The sequence below is a fragment of the Haliotis rubra genome, unplaced genomic scaffold, assembly GCF_003918875.1.
Source record: "Haliotis rubra isolate DU_JTF1 unplaced genomic scaffold, ASM391887v1 Scf287, whole genome shotgun sequence".
NCBI classification, from domain to species: Eukaryota; Metazoa; Mollusca; class Gastropoda; order Lepetellida; family Haliotidae; genus Haliotis; species Haliotis rubra.
Window position 1 is genome coordinate 374638 of NW_025766954.1, and position 13184 is coordinate 387821.

General features: G+C 39.3%; 1 protein-coding gene across 1 annotated transcript in view; it reads left to right on the forward strand.

The window, feature by feature from the left end:
• LOC124281639 (rap guanine nucleotide exchange factor 4-like) overlaps positions 1–13184 on the forward strand; it is a 128536-nt gene that overhangs the window by 22186 nt on the left and 93166 nt on the right. Inside the window, 4 exon segments of the mRNA XM_046717572.1 lie at positions 1701–1843; positions 2763–2851; positions 4827–4973; positions 9795–9849. Coding sequence (XP_046573528.1) covers positions 1701–1843; positions 2763–2851; positions 4827–4973; positions 9795–9849 — 434 coding nt within the window.

Genomic DNA, 13184 nt, shown 5'->3' on the forward strand with positions numbered 1-13184 from the left:
CTGAATGAAAGTTTGATGCCATCTATGTCTGTGGTATGCTTGGCTGAGGATCAAACCACTGTCTGGGCAGGTACTCTATCCACTAGACCATACTGCTAGCCTAATCATTATGAGCTCAATGGATACAATGCCTTCTGTATGTTTTTCTGATCACTCAAGCTGATCATACATGTATGAGAATTTACCCAGCTGTCAATATCTGTCAATCAAACATGGCTGCCAAACTGGAAAGTTGGAAGTGATACAGAACCAAAGTTATCTAGCATTTATTGTAACAGCAAATAATGTTCACACCCACTTTCAGGGAACTGTTGTTTTTTATTTGTATTTGTTATTTAGTATGCAGCTACCATCATTACCCTGATCTAAAATATTTGATAATAAGATATAAAAGAAGAAAAGAATAACTGAGTATTTGTAAGGTATATTCAGATTTTTTCACTTTTCAAGTAGTGATGCCTGTTATGGAGCTTGGTTAATTAAAGCTACATATTCTCAGATGATTCAATATTCCTGATATCAATGGGTGTGTCTTAGTCTGGTGTGTCTTAGAATCATACACAATTGTAACAACCACGAATATATGTCGATGTATGGTAACTGTTAATGACCATTTAGGCCTTTTATATTTCTGTTGAAAATTTGTGATCAGTTTTTAAGTTTGGTTTGATAAAATAACAGGAAAATATTATCAGTTTTTTTTAGGATGAGAAGTCTCACACAATACATTTTTAGCTTTCTTTAGTGACATTCTTTGAAGTATTTTTTTATTGTATTTTTCATTGCAATGTTTCAGGAAAATATATTCAGGCATGTTGTTAGGGGTGCATATATCATAAACATATTTCATATTTGTCCCCAAATTGAAATCAAGTCCTTTGGCAAATAATGTCTGAAATTGCATGTCAGCACTGAAGTATGCCTGCAAATCTAATTTTTTTCACTATTTTGAAACTGAAATGTGTATTTTGTATATTAAACTTTGATCCATTTCATCCATTTTTTCAAAATTTTATTGATATTGTTTATTTAAATTTTTATCTAAATTTTGTGTGATCTGATCAGGCAGATTGCAAAAAGCTCATGATCATGTGCATCGTTGACTATCATTCTAAGGAGATCAGATACCATTTAACTGATGTCTTAAACGAACCTCAGTTGTCAGGAATGAAAGAATCTATCATAAATGTCATGCTGTTGTTTATATAAGTCAAAGTTTATTTGATAATATATATGATCTTCCATATATCATGTTCCTTCATATACAAATGACATATGAATCAGTTGATTGTGGATCGCAAACAGTTGCTTTGCAAATAAAAATTATGGTGTGTAGGGGTGAAATGGTATTCCGCGGTATTAGTAGAAACGCAGTATTTTGCCTTCGGTTCGATATCACGATAAAGCAATAAAAAAATTTAGTATTTTTGTTTTTGTGCCATCATTTCTATCTGGTCATAGAATGACAGTTTTGTTCATTAAAAATAACAAAGATTATGGTTATTTTCTTCCCATGTTATTAAACAATGTAAGGATTGATGCTTGTCAATTTTCTGGATTATGATCATAGCTCATATACCGAACTGGAACGGACTGAACTGTAGGCCTTGTACCGCAGTACATACCGTACCATGGTAAGAGTGTACCGTTTCACCCCTAGGTGTGTGTGTTAAGACATTATCTATCTCCACGTGTTGCAGGCCCGCAGACAGGAGTGGAGAGGACCTCGACATCATCTACTCCCGCCTCAAAGACATCAAGGCCCTGGAGAAGTTCCACCCTCTGCTGCTGCAACAAATTTGTTACTATGGTTACTACGAAGACCTGGAGAAGGGTGTCACATGTTAGTTAATAGGGATCCTACCATCACTTTTGAATTTATATATGAGTCTCAGTCAACAGGGGTTTCAAATCACATTTACCACCTCTAATTAAAACAACTGATCTGACTGCAGCTGGAGCTAGTACTTGAAAAAATGGTACCTCTTTGTCAGTCATTGTCATTATTTGAGGTATTTTGATATAATTAGAAGTACAATTGAGTGGTTATTACAATAGTCAGTTTATTTTTGACAGTACATTCAGAGCAGGAAACAGAATAGAGATTGACCAACTGAGTATTTCAAATATTAATAACCACACCTTTGACACCTTTCTTTTTCCAACTGTGACAAAATTTGTCAGAGTGAATGGGCTGACATTGTAATAGCGACTTGTGGTGTAGAATTTTACCTTGTACTTTACCTTTACCGAACTTATATTTAATTAGACTATGCTGACACAGTTGCCAGTGTTACGTATGCATTTTATCTGTATATATGTTAAAAAGTTTGGAGATATATCGCCGTGATGATTGCTGAGTCTGGCATTAAACAATCAACCAACCAACCAAGCCAATGTTTGTTTAAGGGCTATTGTCAGTGTTTCATGTAGACAATCACCTTGGGAACATAGCAGCCCAGTTATCTTTAAAGGGGCCACAACTGACTGTGCAGTGTTCCTTCACTTCAACATGCCAGAAAAGAAACCGAGGATTGTTGGTTCGAATCCTGGTTGCCCTGGTGATATTTCTAGAGTAATAAAAGAATAATGGTGACATCCTGGCTCTCCATGTGTCATGAAAAACAAAGGTGTTTTTTAAACGGCCTTATGATAACATTTGTAATTTAAATGATATTTCTTCTGATAGTATCATATAGTGAAACAGCCGACATGTTCACTACCCATGACCTTTCTGATGATGTTCCTCCTGTGTTGTGCAGTGTTCCGTCAGGGCGATGTCGGCACCAACTGGTACACCGTTCTGTCTGGTTCCCTGGAAGTCACGGTATCGGAGTCGGGCAATCAGAAGGTAGGAAACAATACTGCGAAAGTCAAAACTCAATATTGATGTTCTCGATGAATGTGTGTTAACCAGTGCCACTGCAAAATGCACTGATTTTAATTAAGAATTGAGTTTCATGTGAGTTCATTTGAGTGTGTGAACATTCACAGAGTAATCCCTGGGGGTAGTCCAGGGCAGAAAATACATCCCATGTACCCAGTGCTGGCTTCCTGTGGGGATTCTGGGGCAGAGGTCTTCTCCAAGTTCCCCATGCATGTTTCCCAGTGGTGATTCTTGGCGGAAAATAGGTGCAGTGTATAAATGTGTTAATGCTTGAATTTCAGGAAAGAGGTTTTCTCCTAGTCCCTAGTGCTTTCTCCCAGTGGTAATTCCAGGCAGAAGTACATTGGCCATTCATGTCATCTAGCTGTTATTCTGGGCAGAATAGGTCCCAAGTACATCGGTCATTCTTGTCATCTAGTTGTTATCGCAGAGTAGGTCCCTAGGACATTGGCCATTCATGTCTTCTAGCTGTTATTCTGGGCAGAATAAGTCCCTAGTACATTGGCCATTCATGTCATCTAGCTGTTATTCTGGGCAGAATAGGTCCCTAGGACACTGGCCATTCATGTCATCTAGCTGTTATTCTGGGCAGAATAAGTCCCTAGTACATTGGCCATTCATGTCATCTAGTTGTTATTCTGGGCAGAATAAGTCCCTAGTGCATTGTCCATTCTTGTCATCGAGCTGTTATTCTGGGCAGAATGGGTCCCAAGGACATTGGTCATTCTGGTCTTCCAGCTTTTATTCTGGGCCAAATAGGTACTAATTAGTCTATGCATATTTTTCAGATGTAATTCTGGGTAGAATAAACCCCAAGTACATTGGTCATTCTGGTCTTCCAGCTGTTATTTTTGGCAGAATAGGTCCCAAGTAGTCTATGCTTATCTTCCAGCTTTAATTATCACCCGCCACACGATTAGCGCGAGGCGGGGGATATAGTATTAGGCTCCTATCGTCTGTCCGTCCGTACGAATTGGGATATCTTAAGATCCGTTAACTAGATTCGTTTCATATTTACCTAGGTTCATCACAGTATAAGAAAGGTCCTAGTCAGGTTTGGTGACCTTGACCTTTATTTCAAGGTCACAAGGGGACTTTAACATTTTACTCTTGTCAGCAAGATATCTCAAGAACTGTTTACTAGATTTTCTTCATATTCAACACCAAGCTTTATCTATGGTAGACGCAGGGCCCAGTCGATTTTGGTGACCTTCACATAATTTTCAAGGTGATGGTGACACTTTGAAGATTTCAGCATAATAACCTGCATGTTATGCTTGTCAGCGAGGTACCTCAAGAACCATTCACTGGACTTTTTTCATGTTTGACACCAAGCTTCATCTAGGAAAAGTGCAAGGCCCAGTCGAATTTTGGTGACCTTCTCTTAATTTTAAAGGTCACAAAGACACTTTGAAGATTTCAGCATGTTAAATTGCATGATAACATAGTCAGCAAGATATCGCAAAAACCATTAACTGGATTTTTTCACATTTGACACCCTCAAGCTTCATCTAATGAAGGCAGGGACCAGTCAATTTTGGTGACCTTCACATAATTTTAAGGTCACTGCGACACTTTGAAGATTTCAGCATGTTAACCTGAATTCACTGGATTTTCTTCATAGACTTTCAAGACTTCCCTTGACTGTTTTTCAACAAGCAATTTCTTCAGTACCACTTTTGCATGTTTCAAACACTATGACATTCATGTCAAGGTCAAAGTCAGTCTTGAAATATTTGTGTGTTTGAACAACTAAAGAGCAAGATATCAAGAGAGGTTGACTGGTCATGTTTTTGTTGACATTTAACTTCATCTTAAACTTTCATTACTTTGTAAGTTTGATTTGATAATCACCTTAGTGACAATGCGTGTTCTGCATGTGAATATCAAAGACAATGTCAGTATTTGTTAGTGAAAATCTCGAGCATCTCCATTTCAGGATGCTGTGACTCTCTGTATCCTGGGAGCCGGGACATCGTTTGGCGAAGCAATCCTCACCAATAAACCCCATCATGCAACAGTAGTTACACGAGACTACACAGAACTCATTCGTGTCGAGCAAAAGGACTTCAAGATACTGTGGGATGTAAGTAGTATTATAGATGTGATCAGTATTGAATCATTTGCAAGAAGTTTGATAGGATGACAGGTTGCTCCCCACCCACATGATTGTTCATTGTTGTTTATTGTTGTTTTTATACAAATCTATTTCCCAAACATTTGTCATTACTTAAAACCATCGGAATTACTGCACTTCTGCATGCAGTTGTAATTCAAAATTATCAAACTGTATTTTCCAGTCCATCGATCACTTGATTGTTGGGTTTGTCCACAGGCTGCAGGAGTACTGCTATACGGCATCAAAAATGCTTCCATCCATCCTTCCTTCCTTCCTTCCTTCCTTCCTTCCTTCCTTCCTTCCTTCCTTCCTTCCTTCCTTCCTTCCTTCCTTCCTTCCTTCCTTCCTTCCTTCCTTCCCATTCCTCATCCACCCTCCCTCCCTCCCTCCCTCCCTCCTTCCTTCCTTCCTTCCTTCCTTCCCCCTTCCTCCATCCATCCATCCATCCTCCATCCCTCCTCCCTCCCTCCATCCATCCATCCATCCATCCATCCATCCATCCCCTCCCTCCCTCCCTCCCTCCATCCACCCATCCATCCCTCCATCCATCCACCCTCCCCTCCCTCCCTCCCTCCCTCGGATCCTCCACCCATCCATCCCTCCCCATCCCTCCCTCCCTCCCTCCCTCCTCCTCCCTCCCTCCCTCCATTCATCCATCCATCCATCCATCCATCCATCCCTCCCTCCTCCCTCCCTCCTCCCTTCCTTCCTTCTTCCATCCATCCATCCATCAACCCACTCCATCCCTCCCTCCCTCCCTCCCTCCATCCATCCACCCACCCTCCATCCTTCCATCCATCCATCCATCCTTCCATCTCCTCCTCCCTCCCATCCCTCCATCCATCCATCCATCCATCCACCCATCCATCCACCCATCCCTCCTCCCTCCCTCCTTCCATCCATCCATCCATCCATCCATCCATCCTTCCATCCATCCATCCATCCACCCATCCCTCCCTCCCTCCTCCATCCTTCCATCCATCCATCCATCCTTCCATCCATCCACCCATCCCTCCCTCCCTCCATCCTTCCATCCATCCATCCATCCATCCATCCACCCATCAATCCAATATGTTTGAGTCTGGGTTTTACTCAAAAACATTCTGCTGCATGTGTTTGATGTTTCAAACAAAATTGTCATACAAATTGAAATTCCATCTCTTCCTGAGAATTATTTTAATGTCTTGAAGGACTGACTAAAACAATTTTTGTTATTCTAATCAAAGTGAAGCAGGATTTGACAGTAATGTTCACTCTTGATTGAGAAATGTGACGCAGTATCAGGAATATTGATTCAGTACAACTTGAGATGTTTGTCAGATGTCAGGCTGTCAGGTTCCTGCATCCTTCAGTGAGTGGCCTAATGTGTTCACATCCCACTAAAAAAACATTCTTTTGAAAAGTTTTTTATGGTTACTCATTAAACCACATTTTCACAGCAAACATATCATGTGTGCAACAATGTTTTCTTCACAGGTTTGCCAAATCTAATGAGGTCTTGAAGAAATGTATATTATGTCACTGATGTTTATTTGAGGGAAATCTGTATCTTCTGGATGTCTTGAAAGGTCACAAATACTGGCTGATCTCAGAGATATGTACACACCCTTAGTACTGTCCTTGCTTTATAGGTACATCATATTCCTATTCTATTCAAATGCAGCTTGCTTTATAGGTACATCATATTCCTATTCTATTCAAATGCTCCTTGCTTTATAGGTACATCATATTCCTATTCTATTCAAATGCTCCTTGCTTTATAGGTACATCATATTCCTATTCTATTCAAATGCTGCTTGCTTTATAGGTACATCATATTCCTATTCTATTCAAATGCTGCTTGCTTTATAGGTATATCATATTCCTATTCTATTCAAATGCTCCTTCCTTTATAGGTACATCATATTCCTATTCTATTCAAATGTGCCTTCCTTTATAGGTACATCATATTCCTATTCTATTCAAATGCTCCTTGCTTTATAGGTACATCATATTCCTATTCTATTCAAATGCTCCTTGCTTTATAGGTACATCATATTCCTATTCTATTCAAATGCTCCTTGCTTTATAGGTACATCATATTCCTATTCTATTCAAATGCTCCTTCCTTTATAGGTACATCATATTCCTATTCTATTCAAATGCTCCTTGCTTTATAGGTACATCATATTCCTATTCTATTCAAATGCTCCTTGCTTTATAGGTACATCATATTCCTATTCTATTCAAATGCTCCTTTGCTTTATAGGTACATCATATCCTCTATTCTATTCAAATGCTGCTTGCTTTATAGGTACATCATATTCTATTCTATTCAAATGCACCTTGCTTTTATAGGTACATCATATTCCTATTCTATTCAAATGTGCCTTCCTTTATAGGTATATCATATTCCTATTCTATTCAAATGTGCCTTCATTTATAGGTACATCATATTCCTATTCTATTCCAATGCTCCTTGCTTTATAGGTACATCATATTCCTATTCTATTCAAATGCGCCTTGCTTTTATAGGTACATCATATTCCTATTCTATTCAAATGCTCCTTCCTTTATAGGTACATCATATTCCTATTCTATTCCAATGCTCCTTGCTTTATAGGTACATCATATTCCTATTCTATTCAAATGCTCCTTCATTTATAGGTACATCATATTCCTATTCTATTCCAATGCTCCTTGCTTTATAGGTACATCATATTCCTATTCTATTCAAATGCGCCTTGCTTTATAGGTACATCATATTCCTATTCTATTCAAATGTGCCTTGCTTTATAGGTACATCATATTCCTATTCTATTCCAATGCTCCTTGCTTTATAGGTACATCATATTCCTATTCTATTCAAATGCTCCTTCATTTATAGGTACATCATATTCCTATTCTATTCCAATGCTCCTTGCTTTATAGGTACATCATATTCCTATTCTATTCAAATGCTTTTGCTTTATAGGTACATCATATTCCTATTCTATTCCAATGCTCCTTGCTTTATAGGTACATCATATTCCTATTCTATTCAAATGTGCTTTATAGGTACATCATATCTCTATTCTATTCAAATGCTCCTTCCTTTATAGGTACATCATATTCCTATTCTATTCAAATGCTCCTTGCTTTATAGGTACATCATATCTCTATTCTATTCAAATGCTTCTTGCTTTATAGGTACATCATATTCCTATTCTATTCAAATGCGCCTTGCTTTATAGGTACATCATATTCCTATTCTATTCAAATGTGCCTTCATTTATAGGTACATCATATTCCTATTCTATTCAAATGTGCCTTCATTTATAGGTACATCATATTCCTATTCTATTCCAATGCTCCTTGCTTTATAGGTACATCATATTCCTATTCTATTCAAATGCTCCTTGCTTTATAGGTACATCATATTCCTATTCTATTCAAATGCTCCTTGCTTTATAGGTACATCATATTCCTATTCTATTCAAATGTGCCTTCATTTATAGGTACATCATATTCCTATTCTATTCCAATGCTCCTTGCTTTATAGGTACATCATATTCCTATTCTATTCAAATGCTCCTTCATTTATAGGTACATCATATTCCTATTCTATTCAAATGCTCCTTGCTTTATAGGTACATCATATTCCTATTCTATTCAAATGCTCCTTGCTTTATAGGTACATCATATTCCTATTCTATTCAAATGCTCCTTGCTTTATACACATTGACATTTTGCTCCATACATATATACATATGTTCTATACATGTACTTTGTGCTATATGCTTCTTGCCTTCTACATGTTTATTCCTTAAAACATATGCTGCTGTGCACATTTTTTCTCAATATTCAGGCTAAAGTTTGCTCTATATGTATGTTCCTTGTCTGTATGTACCGGTATGCTTAATCTTGCTCTAAACATATGCTTCATGCTAATTACATGAGTTGCTGTACATATCCTTAGCTCTTGCACATATACGTAAACTTTCTCTAAACATATACATCTTGCTCTGTACACAAAGCTCTTTACATGTTTAGTATTATATTTATAGATATATGCATGATCTTGGTGAAAACATGTTTAATCTTACTCTATACACATACTTGTTGCTCTATACATATGTGTCTTGATTTGTACATTTGAAATATTATGCACTATGCATACGTTTAATATTGTTCTCAACATATATATAATTCTGCTCTAAACATATATGCATAATGTTGCTCTAAAAATAGGCTTCTTACCCTGTACTTAGGTTTCTTGATCTGTACATATTGGCTTTTTGCTTGATACAAATGCTTTCATGAGGAAGATTAAAATGAATCTATTCCCAATTATTTACCTATTTGTAATCGCTCGCTTTACTTTAAATACAGTATACCAAGACCTCCCCAATCTTTATTTATTTTATTTGAACCTTAAACCTTGAAGCATCCAGAGTATGAGGTAGTAACCATGTAATTGACGACTGTTCATGCATTAATGTGGAATGTCTGACACGCTGCAGATCTGTAGACATCATGGACACTGATAGACTCGCTGTTCACACACTGGCCTCAGGGGGAATATGTACAAATCAATTACAAGAAGTCACACTGGTTATTTGGGCCATGATGATAAGGTCGGTAACCACAGAAATTGATTGCCCTGGGACGAAGCGTGTATTTTCATGTGTGATGGTTTAGTGTTTCTGTTGACGAGTGGACGTGCCGGATTGCTGATGGTGCCATCTGTGAATGTTACCACACGTAAAGACCACTAGGATTTCTACCTGATTGTCATTGTATCTGCACTGTCTCATGTTTGTGTTTCAGAGAAACAAACAGTTAATGGAGGGAGTACTGACACCTCTAAGTGCCTTGCCTCTAGGTGAGTTGTACAAACTGTTGTGGTTGTGGTGGTTAAGGTGAGGTTAAATGGGGTTTAATGTCATACTTAAGAATATTTCGTTCATTTTACTACGTGCATATGTGTGTATGTGCGGCTGCTTGTACTAGCCCAGACTTAAGCTGGTTTTATGGTGCTAGCTCACTGAGATACCATGACACAGTTATGCATGAATACCCCACTCAGACACATTATACTGACTCCGAGCTGACCAGTCCTTGTTGTACACATTATTGCTGAGCGCCAGGCAGGGACCAACAAGTACTATATTTTAATGTCTTTTGGTATGATGAGGCTGGGGATGGAACCTGTGACCTTCTGCTCTCCGGGCGGACGCTCTAACCACTACTCCATGGAGGCGGTTTGTGGTGGTGAAGAGCAGTGGATGAATAATGCCCATATGTTTATGTGTCTGGGTATCATTATGTTACAGTGTTTACAGGGGATCATTATTAAAAGGTTGTCATGAAATTTTAGTTCAAAAGATTATTAATTGCATGGCTTCTTAGTTGTAGGTTTGGATGGCAGACAATGTTATTAAAGTCAAATCTTTGTTGTCAATGATGCCAAGCAAAGACCTGAGGAACTTCTGTTGAAGGTCTTGTCAGGCCATTGATCAAACCAATCAGTGTATTGGTTGTAAGATGGGGAGAGTAACAGTTGGAATTTTCTTATCATGCAACTGACTGCCAAGATTAACACAGGGTTTTCAGACTGACAGTTATTGGCTGTGCGATTGATCCAGTCAAATTATCAACTATATCTTTCATTGGAGGATCCAAGGGGTTTGATACCCCACTATTGAAAATGACTAAAGACCACATTGAAGGTAATGTTTTGCATTGGTGGAGCCAAGGGGGAGTTCAGGGGGTTCGAAACCCCCCCCAAAGAAAATTCCTGGATCCACCTATGTCTTTTTTCAGTGAGATAAAAAAAATTAATAGAGGAAACTCAGCATTCAGAAGTCCTGTGCTACAATCTTGGCCATCTGTTAGACATTTTGATGTTCCTTCTTTGAGTGGCATTTAGAGGTTCGTGTGATGAACAACGGGGAGAGTTCTATGGATATACAACTTCATTATTATTAATATGAGCGATGTTTCGGTATTAGTAGCTACACCGAACTCTCCCTGTTGACCATTCCGATGTTCTTTTGTTCAGTTTTCAAATTCTGAATGGAGAACCTTGTCAAAATACTTTTCGAAGCATACTACACAATTTTCCGGTTGTGCATGAAACCTAGGCGGTCGCGTGTTTGAGGCGCTCTCGCTACCCACGGATGACTATGCCTAAACACTGCTGAAAAACAGGCAAATGTATATGAACTAAACCTTACAGTTGGAAGGCAAAGTATTGAAGGTAAACTTTTCAATTTCAAAACCGTGCGATAAAACAACTGAAATACACACGCCACGTGGTGATGTCTGACACAGCGAGAGCAACACGTGCTACAGCGAACATGGAAGAAATTGTCCAAAAATCAGAAAAGGTTGGCTCGCGCTAATTTCTAATTCCAAAACAGAACTTCAAGCTTCCATAGATTCCCTTAAAAGTGAAATTTCTGACTTTAAACAAACCGTTAGTGGGGTTGAGCACGCCGGGTCTCACATCATGATGACGATTTGAACTCTCTCCAAAGAGATAGCTGAAGTCAAGAAAGAAAAGTCGATTCTTGAGAAACAAGTGACTAGTAGTATAGGGAATGGGGTTTTGGACCAGTTCCAACAAACCTACCAGCTCTCTGCAAAGCCTTATTCCCCAAATAAGGCTTTGGTCGGACCCTTAGCTCTTGCTACCATTACCCCTACTGCTTTCCCAACCTATAAAAATTTCCCAACCTATAAAAAAAGTAGTAAATGTCGGCAGCCACAATTCCCAAAGGGAGAAATAGAAATGTATTGGCGCTTCCTCCTTGGGAATTGTGCCGCTGCCTTCTCTCACATCACACAAAGTTGCAGAGACAACGGCGGATACGAACCCACATACACAGCTTGGCGCAGACTATACATAATGGGTCGCACCACTCAACCGACTGAGCTACCGGACTTAGCTGAAGTAGGTCAGTTTAACGGTAGATCATGCGCACTCCACGCATCACGTGATACGCTGTCTGGAATCAATAATTCCTGTCTGCCTGGCCCATCCTCAAGTAGTACAAGGTAGGTTCGTCTGATTTTTCATTTTATCTATGTCCACGCGCCGCTATGTCACGCTGGCCTCGATGAAACAGTTTAATGTGAATCGCCTATGATCTCTTTGGTGTTCGTTATAAAAGCTTGCCGGGCTTTTGTATCCCCTGTTCTATATACTTTTTTCTCGTCCCTCGCTGATAGCAGACTTACGAGACTTGGATCGAATCTCTTGTTTCATTTTGTCATATTTTGTGAGTTCAGAGAGGATTGAACGAAACTCCTCCTCTGAGATCTTACTGTCAGTGAGTGCCGTGGAAATACGCTCACTCACCGTGTTCAGCTTTGCTTCAGCCAGAACCCTGATTTCGTCGTGTTTCAATGCTTTACGATGCAGTCTGCGGGATACAAGCTTAAGCCCCAACCCCAACACCCCTGTCACCCCAGCTGTTATTTCGAGCCCCATCACTATAGGTGCGGCCACGATGGTAGCTAACAACCCAACACCTGCCACCCCTAGGCCCATGCTGGCTGCCATAAGGGTAGTATCAGTCCCGCCCACGCATTGAAAGCTCTATGGTACTTTTATATAGTGCTTTCCGCTTATCGCGGTCTTGTTCTAGTTGACGTTTTACATCGCATAACTGTCTCAAGCAGAACCCGTCTACGGTTTCCAGGGTCTTCGCTACTTCATCTACGCCTGGGTACAGTCCCATCCTATAATATATATTACAAAAGATATTTTAATTGGGTATCACTTAATAGTTGGCCAACGTACCTGAGGCTTATAAAACTTAGATTCTCGTATGTGTAGATACGGGGAAGGGTCAATAGGTAACTTCTGGTCTATCTCAACATCATAGCAGTTTATTATGTGGGGTAGTAATCCCTGTTGGGAGTCCCCCAATCGTATCACGAATCTGCAAGATAAAAAACCTGATGTTAAGGGGTCGTTACCCCAACGTATTGTTACACCGGGTAAAAGTTCCAAGTTTGGGGATGGGTCAAATTCATCCAAATCAAACTTACCCTTGTAAGCGACTTCTACGATGAGTGTGGAGTTTGTTTCCATACCCCTAACCCCTATTATGGAATGATGGTGGTGGGTGGCTATTAACTGGGACTTCCTGGCTGAAATTAACAGGGTGTCCCTAGGCCAATATTCAGAGTTAGAAACTATCATCCTTT